At 38.1% G+C, this 26,547-nt stretch overlaps 1 protein-coding gene across 2 annotated transcripts in view; it reads right to left on the minus strand.

Moving 5' to 3' along the window:
- The window catches only part of RBFOX1 (RNA binding protein, fox-1 homolog 1), a 248,948-nt gene that overhangs the window by 45,636 nt on the left and 176,765 nt on the right, over positions 1–26,547 (minus strand). For both annotated transcript variants that reach the window (XM_018556718.1, XM_018556720.1), the window contains exon 8: positions 25,413–25,477. In XM_018556718.1, the coding sequence (XP_018412220.1) occupies positions 25,413–25,477 (65 nt within the window). The remainder of the gene's footprint in view (positions 1–25,412; positions 25,478–26,547) is intronic.

Consider the following 26,547-nt stretch of genomic DNA (forward strand, 5'->3'; position numbering starts at 1 on the left):
CAGCTAAATTTAAAACAGCAGACAGTGGGTGGGAGCTAAAGCCAGCCTGCTATTGGCTATTTCAAATTGCAATAGCAGGCTGGCTATTGCTCCCCCCACTGCCTGCTGTTTGCTTTCATCTGCCAGCTGTGAAATCTTGCCAGCGGCAGATGATCACATAGCCCAGTCAGTAGGCTATGAGTTCATCTGCCGCCACAGGATCACGCAGTTGGATGTAAACAGAATATCGGCACCTGAAAGGTGGTACATAATCAGTATTGGTTCTGAATAAACTATACCGGTCAACCCGTACTTAGCTTATATCTTGACATCTACATTAAGGAGTGATATAGGCAGGCCCGGATTTCCCACAAGGCCACCGAGGCCCGGCCTCGGGGAGATATAGGTCTGCAGCTAGCCAGGGTGACAGGATCCTTGCCGGGTTGAAATAACTGTAATGTGTACAAGGGACGTTTCCTGAGCGAGATGGCAACCACATGATAAGGAATTAACATATGATTGGAGATGGGGAGGAGTATATCCTTAAAATCCTCTTAGTAAACAATGGAGAGCCCATCCAGGCCAGGGCTCCTACCAGAGGGAATGGATTGTAAAGCTTTACATAATTCCTCTTCAGATAAATCTTTTTCTAGGGCAAGTCTGGTGTTCTCATCAGGATTAAGAAGAAATATACAAGAGAGATAGTCAGGAATCAATCCCTCATAAAGTGCAATATGGGAGCCGGTTATAATGATCAGAAACCTTATAAGGGACTGATAAAACAATCTGAAAGCCAAAGCTATGTCAGAGGTAGAGTACAATGTGGAACCCCTGGGGGATTCGATTTGAGAAATATAGCCTAAGCTCTGGATAGCCTAAACTCTGGCTATAAGCCTTCCAAGCTTATTGTCCCACTCGTAATATTGTCTTGACATCAGATTGAACATGTTCTTAACTTCTTGGAACATCTTGGAACTTTTGCAGTTCCTCCCGTTTAGAATGTACTAAAGTCGGGGAGAGAGTTGAAGAGAATGTTTATGAATACATTCCAGAGCCTGGATCTGGGAGATAAGGTCTTATAGTTTATATGTATGCTTTTTGTGCTTCCTATTCCCATATAGGAGAGTAGCAAAGGAAGCATTTTCTGTAAAGAAATGGAGTAGGTAACCACATCCCATCCATGGCCGTTCCTGAATGGTCGGATTGGAGTCTTGTAGCAGCGGGAGGGCGTTTTAAGACGTGCTGCACAGTTCCCCACTCGTGTGCTCTTAGCGCGCACACGAGTGGGGAACTGTTAGCAATGTAAACAGCCAGCAATGGCTGTTTACATTCAAGCGATCAGGCATCTCTAGAGATGCCCGGTCGCTTGCAGGAGCTGCAAGTGTGCGCCCCCCGTACCTCCGTCGCCTCCTCGCTGCCGCTGACGGTCCCGAGATCCATTGTGCCCAGTTAGGCTGGGAGCGGCACGGCAACGCTCTCAGTGGAGATCAAAGGGAGTTCAGTACACAATTCCCCTTTGATCTCTTCTTGGTCCCTGAATGCAGGAAGTGATGTATATTATATTATATTACTGCATTCAGTGTCACTCTCCAGTAAAGAACACCTGGGAGAAGCTGGTGAAGCAGATTCTCTGGTGGTCCCTGAGCTGACATTAGGGGTCTTAGAGATGCCTGATGTCTCCATAAAGAGGACCTGTCATGTGAATTGGCAATCACATAGGGGATTTTTTAGTCGCCCATGTGATAGCAATAAAGTTAAATCTAAAAAAAAGTGTTAAAAAAATTAAAGCATAAAAAAATAAAGAAATTAAAAAAAATTTACAAATACATTTTTTTTAAAATAACACAAACTTTTTTAACATCCCCCTCGTTTTCGCACATAGGCGCACCCGACGCATGTTTGGTGTGTGTATGTGGGAGGGGGTCCCACATACACACGCAAACATGCGTCGGGTGCGCCTATGTGCGAAAACGACGATTCCGCCTATTGTGCCACACATGTTACATATCGCCACGAACGTTGGAATGAGAGCAATCATTTTAGGGCCATTAATTACTGATAACATTGAACTGATGAGTGGTAAAAGCTTTTAAAGCGTCACCTATGACCAATTTTGGGTGTGTTAGTTTTCTGTAATTCCGCTGGTGCGCGCAATTATAAAGCTTGACATGTTTGGTGTCTATTTACCCGATGTGACCCTGTCTTTTATATTTTACTCAAAAATTGGGGTGATAATAAATGTTTCATAACATTTTATAGGGAAACAGGTTTTTTTTTACAAAATTTAGGGTACTTTTTTGTTATATAGTAAAACATAAAAACCCCAGTGGTGATTACATACCACCAAAAGAAAGCTCTATCTGTCCCCAAGCAATAGTATAAAATGAATTTCAGTACAGCGTTGCATGACTGAATCAACAGCAGTCAAAGAACCACAGAGCTGAATACTGAAAAAATGGCCTGGCCAGGAAGGGGGTTTAACACCCTGGTCTTCAAATGGTTAAGTAAAGAATCATTTAGTTTCCAACTATAAGGGCAAAGAGATGACAAAGCCAATTTGATAGTTGCAGTAACTGGTGAGTGGTCCAAGATGGATAGCAGAACTCATCAAATGTTCCAGATAGTGATGATCCAACAAAATAAGCTTAATCCTGGTTTATGTGCTGTGCATGTGCTGTGCATGTGCTGTGCATGTGTGATAAATGTGCAAAATCCTTAACTTTTGGGTGTATCACCATCCATGTGTCAGTAAGTTGGGCCTTGTTGAAACACTTTTTTAATGGGAGCTAAGCAGTTTGAGAAGTGAGAGAGAAGTGACCAAAGGTAGAGTCTAAGAGTGGTTCTAGTGCAACATTAAAGTCCCCGCCAAGATCAGAACACCTTCTCTAAAGTCTAGCAAGTCAGATAAGCCACCTTGACAGCTTCTCCCTGCAACTCTCTGATGATGGGGTGATGTTTATACAGAATATTCAACCCCTTAACATTATAAGATATCAACTTAAGTGTCACTATTTAGGTTTATATATACAGTCATAGGCAGAAATATTGGTGCCCCTAAATTTCTGTCAGATAATGCACCACTTTGCACAGAAAATTTTGCAATTACAAATGTATTTATATATTTTGTTTGTATTGGTATGCCAAAAAATTTGAGAGAAAAAAGGCCAAATCTGACAGATTCCACACAAAACTCCAAAAATGGACTGGACAAAATTATTGGCACCCTCAATTAATATTTGGTAGCACAGCCCTTGCAAAAATAACTTCAGGATATACAAGAATTTTGGACCACTGTTCTTTCGACAATTGCTCCAAGTCTCTCCGATTGCAAGGGTTCCTTTTCCCAACTGCTGTTTTGAGATCTCTCCACAGGTTCTCTATGGGATCTAGATCTGGGCTCATTGCTGGCCAGTCCAGTACTTTCCAGAGCTTTGTCTGAAACCATTTCTGGGTGCTTTTTTATGTGTGCTTTGGGTCATTGTCCTGCTGTAAGACCCATGACCTCTGACGGAGACCCAACTTTCTGACACTGCGCCCTACGTTGCAACCCAGAATTCTTTGGTAGTCTTCCGATTTCACACTGCCATGCACAATCAAGACATACAGTGTCTGAAGCAGCAAAGCAACCCTAAAACACCAGTGAACCTCCACCATGTTTGACTGTGAAACTGTATTTTTTTCTTTAAAAGGTATCATTTCTTTTTCTGAAAACAGTAGAATGATGGGCTTTACCAAAAAGCTGTAATTTTGTTTCATCTGTCCACAGCACATTCTCTCAATTTTGGCTTCCTCAGGTAAGTTTTGGCAAACTCCAATCTGGCTTTTTTATGTTTCTGTGTCAGCAGAGGGGTCCTTCTGGGTCTTCTACCATAATGTCTTTTTTCATTCTGATGGCGATGTATAGTGCGAGCTGACACAGTTCTACCCTGTGTAGCTTGAATTTGTATGGAAGTTGATTGAGGGTCTTTATCCACCATTCGAACAATCCTTCGTTGCAATCTTTGATCAATTGTTCTCTTTTGTCCACGTCCAGAGAGATTAACTACAGGGCCCTGGGCTGTAAACTTATTTACAATGTTGAGCACAGAGGACACAGGAACATTAATCTCTCTCTAGAGATGGACTTGTAACCTTGAGGTTGTTCATGCTTTTCCACAAAAACTTGGAATGCAATTATTTCTTGCAATTTGGAGAAGATGCCAATAATTTTGTCCAGTCCATTTTTGGAGTTTTGGGTGGAATCTGTCAGATTTGGCTTTTTTTCTCCACTTTTTTGTGTCATACAAATACAAAAAAAGTAGAGGTGCACCGAAATGGAAATATTAAAACCGAAACGAAACCAAAATAAAAAAAATGTCAGGCCGAAACCAATACCGAAAATGTTTATTTTTTCAAATTTTGTAAAATTCGCTCTCCTCTCTGACAGCGCTGTGATAGGTGGCAGAGTGGTGTGGGAGGAGACGCCGGCCGCTCACAGCGCTCTCAAACGCAGCGCTCGGCTGACTGTCACTTTCTCTCCTCCCCGCTGGGACATAGAGCAGCGCCCAGCGGGGAGGAAAGAAATCAGGGATACGCCGATGTATCGGCAAGAAAATTGCACTTTTGGCATGATGCCAAAAGTGCCATTTTCGGCCGATATGTTTCGGTGCATCCCTAAAAAAAAGTAATAAACATGAGGATTGCCTAAACATTTGTAATTGTAACAATTTTCTGCACAAAGTGGTGCATTATCTGGCAGAAATGCAGGGAGGTTCTGTGTTTTCAGAAAATTTTATGAATTCTAAAAATTTATGAATTCTAAAAATGCCGTTGAAAAGTTTAAAAAGTTAAACATTGCCAAAATGGTCTGGCCAGCTTAGATTAAAAGTGGAGTGTGGGCCTTGGCAGCAAACGGGTTAAACTAGTGACTATAGATAGTTTAAGGTTAATTGCTTGTGCATGCATGTATATGGCTAAATTTATTGTTTTCCTCTGTGCCTTTGAACCTATTTAACTTTCTTTTTACATATTTTATTCAGTAACCATACCCTTTTTACACCCTGTTCTGCATAAATTCCTTGAATTCTTTCCTAGTACTTCCTAGAAGACTGCTGTAAAACCCAAGACAAATATTATAATACAAAAAATAAACATGCCATATGCATTGTATCCTGTGGTATCCTCTACCAACCCCTTGAAAACCAGAAGCAGCTAATTTAAGGTGGCCATACACTTTACAACCCTCGCAAGACTTCTGTCTTGCGAGGGTTGTAAAGTAATTAAAAAAACATACAATCTGCCCATCTTGGACAGGCAGATCGTACTTGCGATCATAAACGGGCAGTGTGCTCGTGCGTACACCGGCTCGTTCGGCAGTTGTCGAACAAGCAGGCCACTAAACCGCCGAGAACCGTACGATTCCCGGCGGGGTTTCCAGCCTGCTTGTTTGACGGAAGACGTGCGACCGTATATTAGAAACGGTTGCACGCCTTCCATACACTTTGCGATTGTCGTACGATCGCGGGATTTCCTGTGATTCTTGTACGATAATCGTACAGTGTATGGGCACCTTTACTCTTCTTGACAACCCCTACATAGTCAGCTGCACCTGGAAAAGACATACATGGACTTATTTGGGCTTGATGAAATTGCGTGTGCCCGTGCAATGGTGACAAACTATGGTAGACAAAATTGAGCATAGGAGATGTTTTAAAAGCTTTTACTGCACATCAGCATCCCATTGTATCTCTATGGTATTTCTGGGCTCTGTTCACATCAGCGTAGTCCGTTCCGGACCAGAGAAAGAAAATACTGCTTCTCTCATTTTCACTGGTTTGGAATGCACTGGAACACATGCAAATGCACTGGAATGCACTGGATCACACCTGAAAGCCCATCTTAAGATAAAAAAAATCCTCTCTGTAACATGGCAAAAATCGCAGTAAAATCACAGCAACAATGCATGAAAATGCAATGTACTGCATTCAAGATCTGGTTCAGAATGGTGTGAACCTGGCTTAAAGGATGGTAAAATAAGTGATTTTTTTTTCATTTCTATATAAAAGTTTATAATATCAGTGTGACCTACAATGTTGCAATGTTTAAATGTATAAAATGGCGAGAAAGAGGCAGACTGGTATAAAATAACATAGCAAAATTAGCTTTAATTCTTTGAACATTTAAACAATTACCATAGGTATCTCTCCTCTCTATGAACTAATGACTGTCCCAGTTTCAGTGTGATTTAAACTATCTGCAAAATATTCAAAAAATCTATCTGTGAAACAGACTATGCTGAACTATGTTTGAGGTTTGCAGAAAGTTGCAGTACCTTAGTCGATATATTGCCAAAAGCAGCTTTAAGTTGTCCACATATCTCACAGACTAATTGTAATATATGTATAATGTCACACAGCTAGGCAATAATGTACATAGCCAGGATTATAAAAAAGCTTTTTAATTTAGTATTTCCAATGAAATACCACAAGTTCACATGTTACAAATATGGCTTCTAGTTAAAGGAGTTTAAACCAAGATATATGTTTATAATTACAAAGCTTACATATATGACAACATCATTATTTAAAGATTTTTTAGGTTTTTCAAACGTGCATAACAAACCTTGTTCATCCCCCAGATGTCAGCATTGCTACACAATCAGCTGAAGAGTGCATTGCAGTAAGGTAAATTAAGGAGAATAGATTGCTCCAAAGGGTTTTTCTGCTATGACCCATGAATCTAGGAAAAGATCTTCATCTCAAGATTTAAAATGGGAATTATCAGATGGATAAGTTTTACCTTTAAAATAAATGTGCAAGAGGCCATCTCAAATGAGTTGAAAACCCTGAAGCAGTAAGTCATATAAATCCTACATGGTTTGCTCACATCAGCAAAATCACACCCAGGGTGTACATTACAGTGCATCTCAAGCAGTTAATGTCCAACTGAGATGTTAATAGGTGGGAGCTGAAAATGAGGAATCAAGTTGCATGGAATGACTTTTCAAATTGAACAAACTCCTTCCGTGAAGAGTGCCCTAAATACTATACAGCAAATTGCTAGAAATAAAACGTAGAAAATAGTGCATACACTATGTTAAATAAATTGAGTTTAAATGGCCAGTAAAAGGAAATTATAAACAATATAAAAAGATGATATAAAAATATATATATATAAAAATCTAGTAAACAGATATCAAACTGGTCAAGTATGTTCATTGTGTTGAAATTGCGTGCGCCCCTGCAATGGTGAAAAACTATGGTACACAAAATTGAGCATTGAAGACGGTTTAAAAGCTTTTACTACACATTAATTTAGAGTCAATAGTGAATTATGGGCCTTGAATTATGGCTTTCACTCCAACGTTCGCGGCAATACCTAACATGTGGTTTAATCAGTACTTATGCCCTACATGCGTTTGTTTATTCACATGCAGGGTTGTTATTTTTTTATTTATTACTTTTTACTTTCTTTACACTTTTTATCCTTTTTCATTTATTTTTAATGCTATCACCAAAGGGATAACAAGCCCCCTATGTGATAGCATTTTAAAGTGACAGCTTCTCTTTATGGAGACATGAGGGGTGTCTTTGAGGGTTATTCACTAAGGAGCCGAAGGATCCAGCCATAGCTGATCCGTCATGGCCAGCTCTGCCCAGTTGTTTTCATTTGCCCAGGACCTGCTGGAAAACTCTGGTAGATGCTTTCCAAATGTAAACAGTTGGGTGGAGCTAGTAGTAATGTCTCTGATAGCTCCGCCCAAATGTTTATATTTTGCCAGCAATTATCAGATTCTTCAATCTGCGGCATAAGTTTGTCATGTGCAGTCGGGTCGGTGGGCTTCAGGGTTTTTAAAAATTATTTATTTATTATAACAAGAGTTGTTGTCTTGTACAACGCTGGGTGTTGTGATTGACCTTAGAATTATGTCGGTGGATCAATTTTTTAAATTTAAAAATCCTTTGTTTTGTTTTTATTTCAATTAAATGATTTTTGATTAAAGTCTGGTCTTATTTAACTTTTATTCAACCATATAGTGAATGGGAAGGGGTACAAGTACCGCTTACTCAATCACAAGGACGGTGCATCTGGGTGCCTCTTTATTACAGCTTTTGACAGATCCATTCTGTCTGGTTTATAGTCACAGCTTTTTTTAGCTGTAGAAAGCATCAAACAAGAGAAATGGTTTCATATTGTTTGAGCTATAATGAGCCTTTTGATACATGTCTACAGCCTCTGTATACACTCCCCCCATCATTTATTTTCTGAATTAATCCACAAATTTCCAAAGTGGACAAAGGAAGAAACATAAAAGACACTGCAGTGAAAGTGAAATGTGTGAGAAAGATTGTTCAACAATCATGAGAAGGAAGCAAGAAGAGAAATAACACTAGTTTGTAACGGTTGAGGCTAGAGGGTCCTGCTGCCTAAGCACTGGCCTATGACTGCTATTAGGTAACTAAAGCGTTGCCTGTGATAGTGCCCTTTTGAGAAAACAATATACTGCAAATAAGAGTGCCTCGTTTGAGAGACTGGCCTATGATATTGTGCAACAAAAACCTCTGTTTTTAACCTGCATAGTTGACAGTTTATTTATTTATTATTTTGCTGGCTAGCTTGAAAGTGTGCTGGTGATCCTCTTTATATGGTTTTCTATATTGACTATATTGACTTTGCTAGTTTTAAAATGATCTGAGAGGCTGTCCTTCACGACCCTGGTAGTTCCGCCACTGCTGTCCTTGTTCCCTTTTGTATTTGGTGCAGGAATACACTTAAAGTGCTCAGCTGCCTTGATAAGCTGATGGCTGGGCTACATGTGTCTTGCTGTACCTTTAAGGAGGAGGAAACTGCCTCCAAGTGACCCTGATTTTAGTTTGTGCATTGTTATATATTGTATGTCCCATGGTTGGGGGGTCTCAGATAGTTTTGAGTTAGATACCACACTCTACAGATTTGCCTCAGCATGGCAGTGTGGCTTCTACACCTATTATTGCAAATGTATGCAACAAAAACCTCTGCTATTAACTTGTGTAGGTATACATTCTAGTCATTTCTATTATCATTTTGATAACATTTAGAGGCTATTATTGGTAAAAATTTGCAAAATATATAGTATTCCCCTTAATGTTTAACCCAATAAAAACTATAAGCAGCTGATACTTCAAACACATTTCTTCAGCCCGATAAATTCATATGCATAACAGGCTTGAAAACCCATGCAGTTCAAGTCTTTACATTTTGTTGTCAAAGGAGCACAAAAAACATTCTGATCATAAAGCCTTGTCCCTTTAAAGAACAACTCCAAGTAAATGACCAATTAACCCTGCAGTGGTGCTACCCCCACCCTGCAAGGGTTAAGTGCTAGTTTTGGTCTAGGGTCTAAAAAAAAAATTCACTCACCTGATCTTCAATCCTGCCTGGCTGCTACATTGGTCCCCACAGCCTCTCTTCCCCTCTGCTCTGGCAGTGGAATGTCCCTTGGTCCCCTCACATCTAATACACTGTTATATATCTGATGACTCACAAGTCATTAGACAACAAGATTGGGTGAGGACGGAGGCTGCAGAGAGTGGTCTAGCAGCCAGACAAGATCAAGGATCAGGTGAGTATATATTTTTTACTTTGGAACCTAGACTAAAATGAGCACTTAACACTTGCAGTGTAGGGGTAATCCCACCGCAAGAGTTAATTTGTCATTTTCCCAGAGTTGTTCTTTAGTGATTCAATGCATGTAGTTTTTTTTATAACAATGCAAGAAAATAAATCACTCAAATATTCTGCAACCTGTTTATTTTTAATGTCTCTTTTGAAACATATGCTCATTGAGTGTTACCAGACTGCACCAATACTTCTCAGTCAAGATAATATATTTTATCTTCTGTGACTGTAGATGTAGTAAAGGCTTAATTTAAATATTGTTCTGCCTAGTGAATGAAATATGATTATTTTGATGTAGCGTATGTGTTTTCTTTATTTATTTTACATAGATTTATAGTATTGGTTACTAAGAAGTAAAATGACTAGAGGTCATTAAATGAAGCCTGTAGAATATGTGTTTACATTTTTTATCTTGCACTAAAATATGATTCCCCAAACCTGATTGGAAAAAGAACTTAATAAGACTCTCTTCTGTGCTCTGAAGAAATCTATGTAAATTATATATAATATTCAAATGCAGGGCATTCAGTCTTTTATGAAAACCCTTTAGTCAACTTGCATCATTCAGACATTGTGGCTGATTCACTAAAGGAGTAGATACCGTTCACTTAGCAAAGTGAATGTTACTTTTCTAAGTAAAAAGGACGAAGCTCACGGATATCCAAATATGTGCAAAGAAAATAAAATAAAAGATTTTTCCTTGAACACGTTAAGGTGCCCATACACTGCACGATTCCCGTACGAGAATCGCGAGAAATCCCGCGATAGTAGAGAATCGTGCAGTGTATGGAAGGCGTGCAACCGTTTCTAATGTAGGGTCGCACGACTTTCGTATTTCGAGCATGTTGGATAACCAGCCGAGAATCGTACGATTTTCGGATGGTTTTTAACTTGATCAAGAGATGACTGCCGATCGGGCCGGTGTGCGCATGCGCACACTGCCCGTTCAGCATTGCAGTCATCGGAAGCCCGCCCCTCAGGGGGGCGGGCTTTGCGATGATCGCAAGTACGATCTGCCAGGCCAAGATGGGCAGATCGTACGTTTTTTTAATTACTTTACAACCCTCGCAAGACAAATGTCTTGCGAGGGTTGTAAAGTGTATGGGCACCTTTAGGATGATCTTGTCTCCCTCAGCTGACACCCCACCCCCATGCACGTTATTGGCAAAACCCTGATCAGAGACACAGGAAAATAGACCCCAAGTCAGAGGTGTGGCTGGTTCCCGAGTGGTTCTGCCAACGTATTGGAGTCCACACGGACATTCCAAAAGGTCACCGTATTTATCAAATGCCCACCCAACTTCACTTTTGGGATACAGCCAGCGCTACAAGGGAGAAAAAATCAAACACTCGCCTTGCAGGGACTGTGAGTGGAAACAACTGGGTACAAGTTTGAAAGCACGATTGCAGGCTCAAGTGTCACTAACTAAAAGCCTTTGATCCAGCTCCATTTGGTGAGTACCCACCCAAGAGGGGCTGTCGGACCACCGCTAAGAAATATTTATCATCAACAATATATATCATTAACAATTTCTCTTGCACACGTTTTTTACGTTTTTACGTTTATTTCTCACTGAACACTTTATTTTTAACGTTTTTTAATATATTTTTTTGCGTGGATTGTTCATATATTTTGATGTCTTTACACAGTGGTTGACATTTTTTTATTGTCCCAATCACTATCTGTTTTTCCACAGCACAATTGAATTATTAAATGTAATTGTTTCTTTCATGATCCTATGTAAGATAAATCACTTGGTTTAGGGCTAGACCGCCTAAACCCTAATTTCCCTATATCACTTGGTTGCACTAAGTTTCATATTATTTATACCTTTAGCGCTTTTATATATATTTTTCTCGACCTTTAGGATGATATAAGTGAACTCAGGTTTCCCCTATTTATTTTGCAAATTGAACGAAAGTATACTTTATATTAAAAAAACACTCCATTATGTTTGTCATTGGAAACTGTATATATGTAAAACATTTTCAATTTTTTTGCAAGCTGGTTTCTTCACTGCAATGGCCCAGTAAAACTAAAACAAATATTGACCCTCTAAACTGAAGCCAAAGGTAGGAGTCTGAAGTGCTGCTTAGCCTTTTCTTTATCAAACTAGCTAAAAAACAATTTCAAATGTTCCCTCATTCTACTATACTGCATTAAAAAACATAAGGAGAAAATAATTGTATAGAAAAATATGTGAAATAAATAGAACTCAGCCACAGGGACTTATATAGGTGCTACATAACATACCAGCACATATATATTATCAAATAATGTTTTATTGCTAACTAGTTAAAATAGCTGTACAGGCATAATATTGCCCTAAACAAACTAGTAAATTTTTCATCACATATTAAAAATCTCCATCAGATCTCAGATCCACCTGGTGAGCTCTCCCCTGATATTACACTGAAAATCAGAAAGTCTTGTTATCATATTTTCCGTTTTGTACAAAAAAATGTTTTCCCTTGTGGGTCAAACTTTTTCAGTGGGCGGCAGGTAATGAGACCAAGGGGGTAATTCACGATTGAGCCGAAGGATACAGCTGTAGCTTTGGCTAATCCTTCGGCTCTCTTCAGCCACCGAAGCCCTTTGGTTCAGTCGAACTGAAAGACGGCTGTACGGGCTATTCACAATAGCCCGTTCAGCAGCCGAAGGCTGAGTGGTTCACCCGAGCCAATGGCATATGATTTGGCTCGACTGAGCCGAAGTGACAGTCAAAGCAGGGTGAATGGCCTGCCGAAGGCCGGCCGTTTGCCCCGCAAATGACAGCTGGATGGAGCCAGCCGTGATCTCACCCAGTAGCAATGACAGATCAGCGTCTCCAAATGACCTGGTGATGCTGATCTGTCATTAAACATTAACAACTGGGCTGGGCCGGCCGTGACATTTATTTATGCCCCATTTTCATGGTACTACTTACATCTAAGCAATTACCAGCTTCAGGAGAAGCAATCAAACATGTTAAAAAATCTCAACATCCACTGGCGCTCCTAGGGGATTGAAAGCACACAAAATAAAACACATAAAATACTATCTAAATTGCTTTTTTCCGTTTATATTTTTATTCTGCTTATGTATGAACATTCAACATCTGAACAATTTAAAAATAACCATTCTTGACATCTCTGTGCGGTGAAATCAAGGCTTTTTTTTTTAGGCTGGGTGCTCTTGTATAGTATTAGTAAATGATGGCATAGTTTCATAGGTTTGAATGCAAAAAGCCCTTATTTGTGGTCTAATTTATTCTAGTCAAGGGGAAAAAAATCTGACCCCAAAAGGCAATTGGATCAACATTCTACTGTGCTGTTTTTATATAAAAACTATACCCTTTCCTCCAGTCGCAAAAGTGTCCTTTTTTAGTGACTTAATTGTGAACAGTTCCACCAAAATGTAAAACCTTCCACCATGTTCACTATATGAAATAGTCACCTTTTCATAAGGCTGAATGTGTCAATTCAGTTACTCTTCCCCAGGCCCTTATTTGCACTATTTCCAGTTAATAAATATTCTTTGTGTAACCTAAATGAAATACAAAAATGATCTGCACCTGTTAGGTGGGAAAATAAGCTGCTACCTAAAAATATTTTTGTATATACTTTTTGTGAACTTTTTTGTGCCCAAACTTTATCTGTTTTGTGGTCTTTTAATGCTCTGTATAAGTGCAAGATTATGAGTATATTCCTCTTTTAATGCACAAAAGAATAGTTGCTTGCTCTAGAGGTTGTACATTTAGATCACGCGCTGTCATTAAAGGCTTGTTCACACCAAGTGCGGAACAGATGCAGAGCAGTTTAAGAACGCTTTAAAAATGCATCCAATGTATTACAATGGAATTTTGGGCTCTAGTTTACACCACAGCATTCAGTTCCAGTTCATTTGGAAAAACTACAACAGGCACTATATTTTTCTGCTTTGGAACACACCAAAATGCATGAAAACGCATCAAAAAATGCATGTAAATGCTCTGGAACACACTGGACTACACCTGAGATGCCCTTTTAGGCTAAAAAAACTGGACCGGAACGCATCAAAAACGCATCTGAAACACGTAAAAACACACTGCACTGCATATGCAGAAACTCATCCAGATCTGGTCTGGATTTGTTGTGAACAAGCCGTAAGTCTATAACCTACCTGTGGATTTTAAGCTCTGGTTTATGCATTTACACTACCATTTTCTAAGATCTAAATTTACACATGTAGCAAAAGACAAACATATTACAACCACAGCCAATCTGTTGTCTCTGCTTACTTCCTCATAAAATGAAAGTAGATTTGTTTGAACACATCTCTTTTATAAATCCATGGTCCCTCACTCAATATATTATTTTAATTTTTAGCATATACTCCTGTATGTGGTTCTTTACCAATTCTTCTAATATCTACAATACAATAAAAGCTAAACCTGCAGGTTTGTAGTATTTGAATGTATATTGTATTTTATAGCTACCGCATATTCTGCCACCAAGCCAGTTGAGTTAGAAACAAGAGCTTAAAAATAACCACGCAAAACCTTATATGATCCACTGGTGTGTCACCTGGTCAAAGTGTTTTTTTCAAAATAATTTTGTCTAATTGTTTCTAGACCATATTGATATTGAACCGCAGTGTTACATTTGTAATTGTGTACATATCAACTTTATATTGCAACACCTTCCATACACTGAGCTAAATAAGATGTTTAATATGTTTGCTGTCTAATTGATCACTCCATCTTTGACTAACTTGCTTTATCAATTGGTTGTTTTGATTTTTTACTGATTTCTTTTTTGCACATTGTTTTGTATTTTCAAATAGTTAATACATTAATTCAGTTTTCTATATTTATATATTTCTCTGATCACATTTGGATTTATTTGTCACTAGAAGAAGATAGGTGTTAGCCTCTTAAACATTTTGTTCATGCAACTAAATTGCAGTGTATGGTCTGTGTCTGATTTTGACTTTTTTCCCACTTTTCTTTCTATAGAGCATCCTTCAACATTGGGAACTCAATTGTCTTAAAATGTATTTCATTTTGTATTTTTTATTTTAATTGCTATTAAAATCCTGTTATGGTTACTGCAACCCAGATTTTTCTGTATATAACCACCAATTGCTCTAGATTGTTTTTAAATTATAAATACACCAGGACATAATTTCTAGGTGTGTGTGTGTGTGTGTGTGTGTGTGTGTGTGTGTGTGTGTGTGTGTGTGTGTGTGTGTGTGTGTGTGTGTGTGCGTGTGAACTAGCTTCAAACAGTAGAGCCTAAAGGATCTTCTTTTTAGGACTTCCTTGTCAACTTTTATTAACAGAAACTGTTTTATTAACAGTTGCCCCCACAGGGGTTGTTCAATATCTCTCTTTGCAAAAAAAAACATACAATCAGCCTCCTGGCTTTGCATGTGCAGCACCACTGCTCTAGCCTCAGTCCTCAGGCTCTTGTCCGTTTCCTCCAGATAGTCTCAAACACAACTCATTGCCTACATGTGCCCTATCTGGCTGCTCTCAGCTTCACTGTCTCATGCCATAACTCATGGGTGGGCCCTTATGACTCCTGGGTGGAGACCTCTCTGTCTGGCAGGTGGAGCCCTGAAAATTAGCCAGCCCCAATACCATAATGGCTGTACAAATCAATGGATGCTGGTAAACACCAAAACATGGAGGCTTCATCTCACCCAATGTCTCTACAAGGCCTCCATGTTCCAGGACCCTGACCAGGGTTTACCACTCCTGGAGAAAACTGAAAGCCATCTTTCTCCAAAAGAAACACACATCCTGGAGCCCCTTAACCTGTATGGGCGAGAAGCATGGGTGACCTCTAAACCTTATCACAACACAAGGCACAGCAATATATATATATTTAAAATCACTGGAGATGACTGGATTGTCACTAAATATAAGAGGATTCCGCAGGATTTAAACAGCACAAACATGGCCTGTGTGAGGCACTGTGTTGGAAAATCATTTTGAACAACATAATTCCATTTTAATGGCCACCAGTAATCATTTTAGTATCCAGATTGTTGAAATTGTCATTTAGTTTTCCATATTTTCTTTCAGTTGTTGTTGAATCTTTATTGAATAATCCAAAAATCAGCCCATGTATAATCACCCATATAATCTCCAACTGCACACTGCTGCACAATTTAATGAGGAGGGAAGTTAGAAGCACCAGCAATGATTTTCACATGTAATTTATTATAAATATTGTGCTCAAAGTTATGGACAATGAAAAATCTCTTCATGGGAATTCATCTGTCCAAAGTTTGTTGTATAATTGATTACATTTCTGTTATAAATTTAAATGGGCATTATATTGTTAGAAAAGTTATTCATTGTAAAAGTACTATCAAAATAGTTCAATGCCATGGTGATTTTAATAATTTATAATGTTATGTACACAATATTTATTATTACAACTTAAATACCTAATTAGGAAGATTGTATTGTATTAAAGGAAATTAATAATAATAATAATAATAATAATCTTAAATGAATAATACTAATGATATTTTACTTTACAAACTTTGTGTTCATATAATTTTCCAGTTCATTACAAAAAGTCAGTGGAAATGACATACAGACATCAGTAATACCAAACTGTCTCTGCGTTTCAAGTCTCCAGTAGGTCATCCTACCCTTAGCAGCATCCAAGTAGCCAGAGCGATGCGGTTTGGTACATTTTCATAAAAACTTGGTATCTATCTGCAAGATAAATTTCCAGTGTGTTTCTAGGAAACAAGGGGCATGGAACGAAAACTCTTTGGGGGTTATTCACAAAAGGGTGAAGAGTTTGGACAAGTCAGGAGAAGTGAACAATCTAGGACAACATATCTGAACTGGAAAGTGAGCTGAATTAGAGTTTTTCCAAATCAGCTAGCTTGGCCTAAATTGTTCACTTCTCCTGCCTTCGCCAAAATCTTCACCCTGTATGTCTGTGAAGGTTCTCATTCATCCAGGTCAAGGTATATGTGTAAAAAATAAGTCAAGGAAACTGGACTTGCTGTATTTTTCTTGAATATGTTTCACTGGACATCCGATCAGCTATCTCAATTCAGAATGACTTGTACAAAAAATTATCTGTGAATAAATATGGTGCATTTTGCACCAATCCACATAATCTGTTAGTCACAACCAGGTGTTAATAGCATTTGCATAATTGGAGTCTAGGAGGTGTTATAACCTGCCCAGAGAGAGGTGTTAAAACAGCATTGTATGTGGCAGACAATAGATGTCTCACCGCCCCACCTATATTCAAGCACGGCTTCTCCATTTTTACATAAATGGCCACTTTCACACCTCAAGAGGCCATTTATGAAAAAATGGAGAAGCCAAGCTGTGCTGTCCAAGCACCCACTTTTGTTTCTTGAAGAAGTTTCCCTACATACCATAATACTGTTGCTACCTATCCTTCCATCATCTGTGTATATGTATCTTAGTTGTCCAGCAAGCCTTGTACAATTACAAAAAAACTGCCAAAAAAATGCATGCGGCTGGATAAAATATTAGTTAGAGCTGCAAACATACTTGTGATTGGGATCCTATGGTGACTCTTCCATACTACATTTAGGAGGGCACTCTAAACAATGTGGAATGGATTTCCCATTAACCACGGTACAACTTGCTGCTCCCTGTTTGCTACACAGCTGTACAACCTTGCTCCTGCATTGTCCCTTCCCCTCCACAACTTGTTCACCCCTATTCTCCCTTACAGTTATTGGAACTTCTGTTATTATCCTACCCGGACCTGCTTACTCTTATAAGATTTGTACCCTGGAGGAGCCTTCCAAGCTTCTAAGAGTGACAGCTCACAAGATGACCAACTACTGTGGACAGTGCCTGTGCAGCCAGTAAAAGTGTCATCCAGTAACTGCACCTGTACAGCCAGTAAGAAGCAATGGCTGGCTGATTGCTAAAAGTGTCAACCATTTTGTGGGTGGTTCTGCTGTACTTGCATTTCAGGGCCTCAAAAAATGTGACATGTCACTAGGAAATCAGATTCACATTTTATGCCTCTTGAAAGCCTGAAGATGCTCCTCGACTTTTGAGCCCTTCCAAATATAATAAAATGAAATATATGGATCCCAGTAGCTGTAATCCTTTATCAGGGAACACTACTTCACCTTCAGCTGTAATCCTTTATCAGGGAATACTACTTCACCTTGGGGCCCATATTGCATCCTCACCATACTACAGACTGCCACTTTATTCCATTACTCATCGAGAGAAAAGAGACATACAACTACAACCACAAACCCCAGAGTATAAACCTTTATGTCAGGTTAAAGGACCACACAATGTACATTTTATTTGACACTATTGCTTGCTCTTTTTTATATTAACTTTAACACTCACAGATATAGACATGTTTGATTATAGCACATTAATGTACTGTATATACTTCCAACACACTGTAATACATCTGCTTGGATAATGTCATGTTTACACCACTTGCAATATTACAATTGTATCCTGCATATATTTAATTTATATTTTTAATAATCCTCAGTTTTGAAAAAATTGTCTGGCTTTGTTTGGCTTAGTATTTCTAAAGCACAGGTTCAGAGTAAGCATGCCTCAAATATCTCTATACTTTTCAGGTAATAAACTCAGAAAGCCATAGGGTTAATATGATGCAATGGCAACTCAAATTTTCAAAAGGCAAGGTCAGCATGACTTTCATAATAGTTTTTCTTTAAGCAATGTTAAGTAATATTTGTATCATTTAGAACACCGTTACTTTTGTGATCAAGATTAACTGTTCTCTTTATTAGATCAAAGAGAATGTCTGATTGTTTGGTAAGTAATATAAACTGCTTGCTATGTTCTATATTTTGTTAAATTCCTAATGTGACTATAAACACTGCACACTATAGGACAGTGGTGGCGAACCTTGGCACTCCAGCTGTTCCAAAACTACAAATCCCAACATGCACCTGCCTCTGGGAGTTATGTCTGTGGCTGTCAGAGCCTTGCAATGCCTCATGGGACTTGTAGTTCCAAAACAGCTGGAGTGCCAAGGTTTGCCACCACCGCTATAGGAGAACTACAGGCAAAGACATATTGGGGGAAAAAAACAGTTCTTTATATAACATCCTTTTCTGTCACATCTGTCATATTCTTGTGATTCTATTTCTCACTTTTAAAACCCACCATCAAAATGGAAAGTATTGCTGTCATTTTTACTTTTATGACATTTCCAAAGTGACACCAAGTCATGTATTTGTAGTTATTTCAAACTTTTTATCATGTCAAGAAAGTTGATTGACATTCAATAGTTTATGTAATGTTAGTAAGATTTACATATTTCTTAAAAAAGAACAATGATAAAATATATAAAATGTGGAATTACAGTGTATCTAAAGTCAGAATTTGTTTGAGTGAGAATCCCCTATTCAATTTTCATTGCGGTCTGTGTCCCCACTAAGCAGACTCATACCATTCCATTCATCCTGGTGGCCATTGATACTAAGACTAGAAGTGAGCGAAAATACATAGAGGGTTATTCACAAAAGAGCCGAAAGGAACCAGCCGTAGCTTGGGCTGATCCTTCGGCCGCATGAGCTCTTCGGTTCAGTCAAAAAGAAGGGATGCTGTACGGGCTATTCGCAATAGCCTGTACAGCAGCCGAAGGCAGCTGAGTGGTTCTGCCGAGCTGGATGCATATGCTTTGGCTCGGCTGAGCCGTGGTGACACCCCGAAGTGGGGAGAAGGGTCACTCCGAGGTAGCGGGCAGAATAGCCAAGCCGAATGCAGCTCGGCTGCATTCGGCTATTCACTCACTCTGAGAATAGAGGCAAATAGTTGAACTGCATTTGGCTCGCTTCACTTCAGCTGGGTTATTCACTCTGCTGCCTTCGGCATCTTTGTGAATAACCCACATAATTTTGAATTGTCACTGCTATACTGCTGTGTTGCTAAGGGTGCACTGTGGACAGAGTGAGAAGTAAGATTAAGGAGGAGGTGAGGATCAGAGCTACAGTGACACTCCACAGGAGCAGGAGAGAGCGTGTGGTTGCGTGTGGTTTGACTGCTGGGTCACTGTATTACTGGGATAATCTGCTGGGGCACTGTGATACTGTAATAACTGCTAGCTGGGGCACTTTTACTGTAAAAAATGCTGGGGCACTGTGTTACTGTGATACTGTGATAACTGATGGGCACTGCGTTACGGTAGTAACTGCTGAGCATTGCACCAAGGTGTTGACTGCTGGGACACTGCATTGTGGTGATAATTATTTGGGCACTGCATTACAGTGATAACTAATGGGTCACTGTATTACAGTGAACGTATTGTCTAAAATAAAAAATAATTCAATTTATATAGTGCTTTAGCAAACACAATGTCATCCAGTTAGAGTTTACATCTACTTTAATTTTCATGAAAATCTAAATTCTGATTTGATGATGAAATAATAAAATGTCAATAGCTTACATTCAGCAGAGCAATGATTGGAAAAAACAGTGCTAGTAAAAAAAATAAGTTGACTCATTGTCAATGCTGAACACATTTGGCTTATTTAATCAAGTATCAGACTTGCTGGCCAACCAAAGAAAAGGGAATCCCTTTTTCACTTCTATATTTCTGATGCAGGAAAATGACATGTACAACCTGCTTTCTCGTTATTATTCATGAAGGAAATCACAATTAAGATGCAAAATTCTTTTCCACTGTGAAATGTATGGCAAGGCAAGGAGCTTGCCAAAGGTCACGCAGCAAAGCAGCAGAAACAGATAATGGCCTCCCTGTGCATCCAGCTATCAGTGCTATATACTGTTAAGGCTTTCCTAGTCTCACTGTAGCATTATTTCACTGAAATTAGAAAATGGCACATAAATAAATGTACAGTATATGTATTCCTTATTCCTTACAATATAAGGGACCTGTAGTAACTTTCTCATGGCGGGTTTTTGGTGGGGTTTCATATGTTTCACAGTAGGGGTTTAGTACCATTGTTGATATTGTACATTCATACTATACTTAATGAGCCAAAAGAAAGCAGAAAGCCCAAGACTGACAGGCACATTAAAAACAGATTCCACATAACATACTACAAATCAGTTAACAGTTCATTATACAGAGCCAAAATACTGCAATTTTCAGTTAGTGTTTAAAGTATACTTTTGGTAATTTGTTTTATAGAACATATTAAACTATACTGAAAAATGGCACTATTCTGTTTTTAAATTATATAATACAAAGTTGTATGTTGTATGTGTAAAAGTTGCATATTAATCACGTCAGACAGAATTTCTGAAAATCCATTTGGTGATGGACACTTTCTGTACATAAGCCAAGTAAATACTTAAAAACAAACCCGGTGATCATTATATTGACAAAAATAGTGGAATTTATAAACAAATCACAACCCTTTTGCCTAAAATTGCCAGTAATAAGATTCAAAAACTGACACTCATTTGGCAGACACACAAAATGCATCAGCATAGGGGTTCAAGCTTTTAAAAATTGTAGCAGTGCAGGAAGGCATAGCAAAACAACAGTTGATGTTTCTTGCTAGTCTAAAAGCAGAAAATATGATTGTTTGATCAACTACATGATAATCGGATGTAATCAACAAATTTCTGTAAAATTATAAATTTCCTTACAAAAAATGCATCAACTGTATATCTTTTTACAACAATTCATATACCCTGAAGTGTGTTATTTAAAAATAAAAATAAAAGCTGTTCAGTAGTTCAGTATTGCAATTTACAACTGATGTAACAAGTTGGGCCAACAACACTATAATTTCCCTTTCTACAATTATCTATTTAAGTGACAAAAGATGCCCACAGAAAAATTACTTTATGCTGCTTTCTGCAAAGCAGAGTGACTAATGATAGGAGAAATATATATACTAGAAGCTTGCTATTTTGTATCTAATGTTTACTAATTTCTTCATATTGTAAGAAGAACACACAACTGGACTGCATTCTGAGAGAAGCTTCCTCTTGCAGTCTTTGAATTAGTACAAGCACTTACTGACAATTTTATAGATCACAGCTATACCACTACGACAATGAACAATGCATATGTAGCAATCCCAATTTTACAAGTATACTACAAATTATGTGGTCTTTTTTCATTGTTTCATCCACAGTTTAATAGTAGAACTGGACCTAATGGCATTCTGTATGATATCATATAGGAGACTACGCTTATAATAAAAAACAACTAATACATGCACCTTTATTTTATGTCATATGCAAGCATTTACTTTTAATACAAATAGTTCAAAAAGTATATAGACTGTACATGCAAAAAGTTGGATACAACACTTTAGGCATGCACAGCCACATTATAGCAGAGCATTTATTGATCTGGAAAAAACGTTTTCAGCAACCATGAAACCAAAACATGCTAGCATTACACATCATTTGACATGAAATAGCTATTCCACAACATATTCTTTATTCCTGTGCAATAATCTGAATCTATGACAAAGACATCAATCAAAAGCAATTCCCAATAAACATATAATAAAGATAAATTAAATACATTTAAATAAATAAACATTAGCTTTCTTACCTTTCTGACAGAGCATGCGTCAACCACTCATGCAATTTTTCTTTATTGTAAAATTATCTTTAACATCACAATAATGATTGTGTACATTCATGCAATGCAGATTAAGCAACATCTTATTTGATATATACAACATGTATAAACATACTTGTGCTTCCCTAATTAAGCATTCCTATAACAAAACACTGATAGGTCTTCCAAAATTCTATTAGATAGAAGCATTTTCTAAAAACAAAAGCAGACTGTTGGCCTTGTTCAATAAAGTGTTCTTAATTATTACATTTAAATTCATAGTAACCCACAACTGACAAATCATCTTGTACTAGTCTTTATTCATCAACCTTGGTTATTAAAGCTGAGACTGCACTACCCTTATAGCTGTAGCGAGAGCAATTAGGATTGTACTGGCCAAATATAAACATTATAGTGGGCTGCAGTCATGGGATGGAGACAAGTATGCATCTGGGGTCATGGGAGCAAAAAGTATAAATTAATTTTGTCTAAAAGATCAGGAAAACCATATTTTTAATGTATTTTTGTATGCATGCATTTCCTAGTTTTTCTGCAACTATATTAAATATTTGTTGGAGGATCTATGACAAAAGCACTTTTAAGGAGTAAGATACATTTTGGTAACACTGGATTATTTTTTTGTGGTACCATAATACTAAACTTAATTGTGGTTAATAGTAGGGATGCACTGATACCGATACTAGTATTGATGTTGGAGCCGATACCAAGTATTTAGGCGATCACTCATACTCGCCCAAATGCTCTAATACTTAACCCCGATACCAGAAATTCCAGTCAGAGGGAGATTTGCTCTGACCGGCAGTGTCACGAGGGAACATGGAGCTGGCTTCTTGACCAATCAACATCAAGCTGGCCAAACAGCATGAAGCCAGCTTCCCGGCCAATCAGGAAGTCGGGAGGTGGGTACTGACTCACCTCCCAGCTTCCTGATTTACCAGGAAGCTGCCTCCATGCTGTTTGGCTGGGAAGCCAGCTTCCTGGTACTTGTTATCGCCGTGTACTGAAATATAAATATCGGTACTGGTATTCGATACCAAGAAAACGCCGTCAGTGCATGCCTAGTTAATAGTACCATTATGAAATTGTGTGAGATAAATAACATTTAGTAAATTATGTTGTGGTGATTGAAAATATCTTAATTACCATATTTATAACACACATTTTTACAGATGAATACCCATGTTTTTAAATAGGAAAGTGACATTGTGGGTGTTAATATGAAAACGTTAAAAGAAAATTAGAATTTTAAATATATCACAAATAGGTCATAGGTAAATATAATATGATATATACGTAATATCTTACCCTATTAGATATATGGCTGTAGTATGAGAATAATGCAACCTTGTCTTGCTTTTACAAAAATTTTTTGCAATAAAATGTTTATTTTTATTAAACATCAAATGTATTTTATCTGCCAAATTTTACTTCAATTATAGTTTACATATTATATAATTGAGCTCTACCGCTTTTTATTAATATGTTTTTGTGCACTTTGTCTCTTTTTAGCATTTTGACACAATGCATTTTAGACATTGTAGGTAATGAGCTACATCAGACCACAAAATATGAAATCTACTACTTTATTGCTGAATGAAAAGTTTGCATTTTAATGTCTTTTCAGCAGCGCATGATCTTATATTTCTTGAAATATATTGTGTTTCTTAACTTTTTAAATAACCATATTGACTTAATCTTTTAGAACTTGCTCACTTACACTTCTTTTTTTAATACATATCAGGTCGCTAGAAAATAGTAGTCACCTTTAAAAAAAAATAACCGAAAAAGTAGATTTCAGACATTTTCATAGTGGATTTCCATCACTATGTTTCTAGTTAGTTTTTTCCCCAAAACACCACTAGGTATTCATGTAACTTTTATGCTGTTTCAGCAGCCTTTACTGTGCTATCACTGATCTTTCCTATTCCTTCAAATTCCCTGTCTGTGCCCCTGTCTGCAATTTTATTAACAAGATGATGTGTTACAGAACCACACTATGAATTCTGCATATTTTGACTTGGCACTATTGCCCTTTGCAATTCAGAAAGTTCAGAGAAAATGTTATTTAATCGATAGTGGCTAAGTTACTCTAACTTATACAAGCAGTTGGCCATTTTCCAAGTGACTAGGAGGTTAAAAAAATGTTACCACACCCTTCCCACAATAATCTTTATGAGTAGCTCCTGGAACATAGTGGCTGTAGTTCTGAGTATACTAATAGCATAATCTGTAACCAGCATATTCCAATAAGAGTTTGTGCGGAGGGCTAGTAGTACTACTATACAAAATCAGGGCCGTCTTTAACGCAGGGCAAAGAGGGCACTTGCCCCGGGCCCAATAAAGGTTGTGGGGCCCGAAGCATCTGCCCCTTGAGCTCGCTGCCCGCAGAAAATTGCCGATCGGATTGCATAGTATAATATGTTATGGCAGCGGCCGCATACGGCAATGCCATAACGTATTGTCCTATGCGATCTGCACGATCGCATCCTAAAGGTAGCTCCTCCCCTGGCCCCCACCCGCATAGCGTGACATGTCACGGGCTTCCCTGGAGGACATGAGGCTGTGCGGACGGGTGCCTCACTCACGTCCAAAGCCCTGTTCAAAGCCCATTTCGTGTGCACCTTACTGTACAACTGGTAACAAATTGTTGAGTGCGTTTGTCGTTTGTTTTGCTTTACCGATTTGGTGCAGCGACGCATGGGGTTTCTCAGCTGCCAATGGGATGTGCGGGATCCCTTGTGTGTTTCTGTACCTTTAAGGAGGTGGGGCGTCCTCCTGACAAGCCTGCACCCAATTTGATATCTTCTGCCCCATGTGCTCCAAGATGGAGACTCTCATAGTTTAGAGTTAGGACCGCACTATAAGAGGTGCCTTGGCGCGGCAGTAGGTTGACAGATGACAAAGTAGATTGTATACATGTTATTTAGCACTGGTTTATGTTGTTGAAAAGAAAATCATAAAACAATGCTAAAAGGGTTATTATTAACAATGTTTTTTACTCTTGGATTTAAACACAGTTTTAAAAATATAATTCAAAACTAATTTGTATTGTGTATACCTTTTTCTCAAAAGTTTGAAATGTAAACATTTGCACATACCTATGCAGCAGCAGAAATCCCTTTAATATTACTTTTTTTTTACATGCCTCTAACATACTTTAAATGGAGTATATGAACTACTTTACTGGTAGGTTACAACAGAATAATTCAAAAGTAATAAATAATTTATAGTTTATTATCATTTCATACCTGTCACTGTAGGCAGCTGCAGTAGCAGTTGCAGGCTGGGCATATCGATAAGCTGCATAACCACCCTGAAAAAGAAGATCAGATGTTATAGTATATTATTTTAAATCTATTGTGCAAAAATAACTTACTATATTTAACATGCAATTCTGAATATAATGTTGAGGACAATTTGAGAAAGAATAAGGCAGCTATTAAGTATGTTTTCAGACTAAAGCCTATATAAAATATAAATTACTGGACTATGAGCACCTTTTAAACTCCTACAATCATTTTATTTGTTTACTCCAAGATACGTTTATTAGTCCCCTCTCACAAGGGTACACAGCATTCAATTTCTGTATTTACTTTGCAAAAAATATTCATATAATATCTATTTAAGTTTGAAAATGGAAAGCTGCCACTAAAATTAAATAGTTTAGTCCAACTAGATTCACTTTTATATAGTATTTATAGAACAGTAGTATGCATTTTTGCATTTAGAATTTCCTGTTAAATTCCTGGGGCAATATCAGCAATGGTCACAGTCTACAAACAGGAAAGCAAATGTTTCAAGTATTACAATGAATAAAGTAATAAAAAGAAACTTACGTGTCTATTCACTAACCTCCCGAGGGCAGCCGAGTGAACAACCGACCCCAAGTGAAGTGAGCCAAACACTGTTCGGCTATTTACTTCAGGCTGGTACAGCTGATTTCAGCCGTACATCGGCTGAAATATGGCGGCCAGGAGCAGGAGACTCTGGGGCACCAGGGAGAGTTTGTTGTTTGGAGATCAGTGTCCCTGGTTAGCAGGTAACCAGGGACTCTGATCTCTCTGCATTGTGAATAGCCCATACAGCACCACTTCGGTTCTACTGAAGGGGGCTGAAGCTAGCCGAAGGATCAGGCGAAGCTATGGCTAGATCCTTCGGCAGCTTTGTGAATAGGCCCCATAATAATAATAATAATAATAATAATAATAATAATAATATAATACACAGTCTAAACTCATATCATACTCAAATAAAATAGTGTTTTTCTGTGTGGTGTTGGCTCTTAAAGCTTTAATCACACTTATTGCAAATTAATTTGAGTAAAATAGATAAATTACAACTAGACCTGCAAAAATCACAGTTTTGCTTTGTTTGTCCGTTAAT

The sequence above is a fragment of the Nanorana parkeri genome, unplaced genomic scaffold (assembly GCF_000935625.1).
Source record: "Nanorana parkeri isolate BGI_ZX_2015 unplaced genomic scaffold, ASM93562v1 scaffold249, whole genome shotgun sequence".
Classification (NCBI taxonomy): domain Eukaryota; kingdom Metazoa; phylum Chordata; class Amphibia; order Anura; family Dicroglossidae; genus Nanorana; species Nanorana parkeri.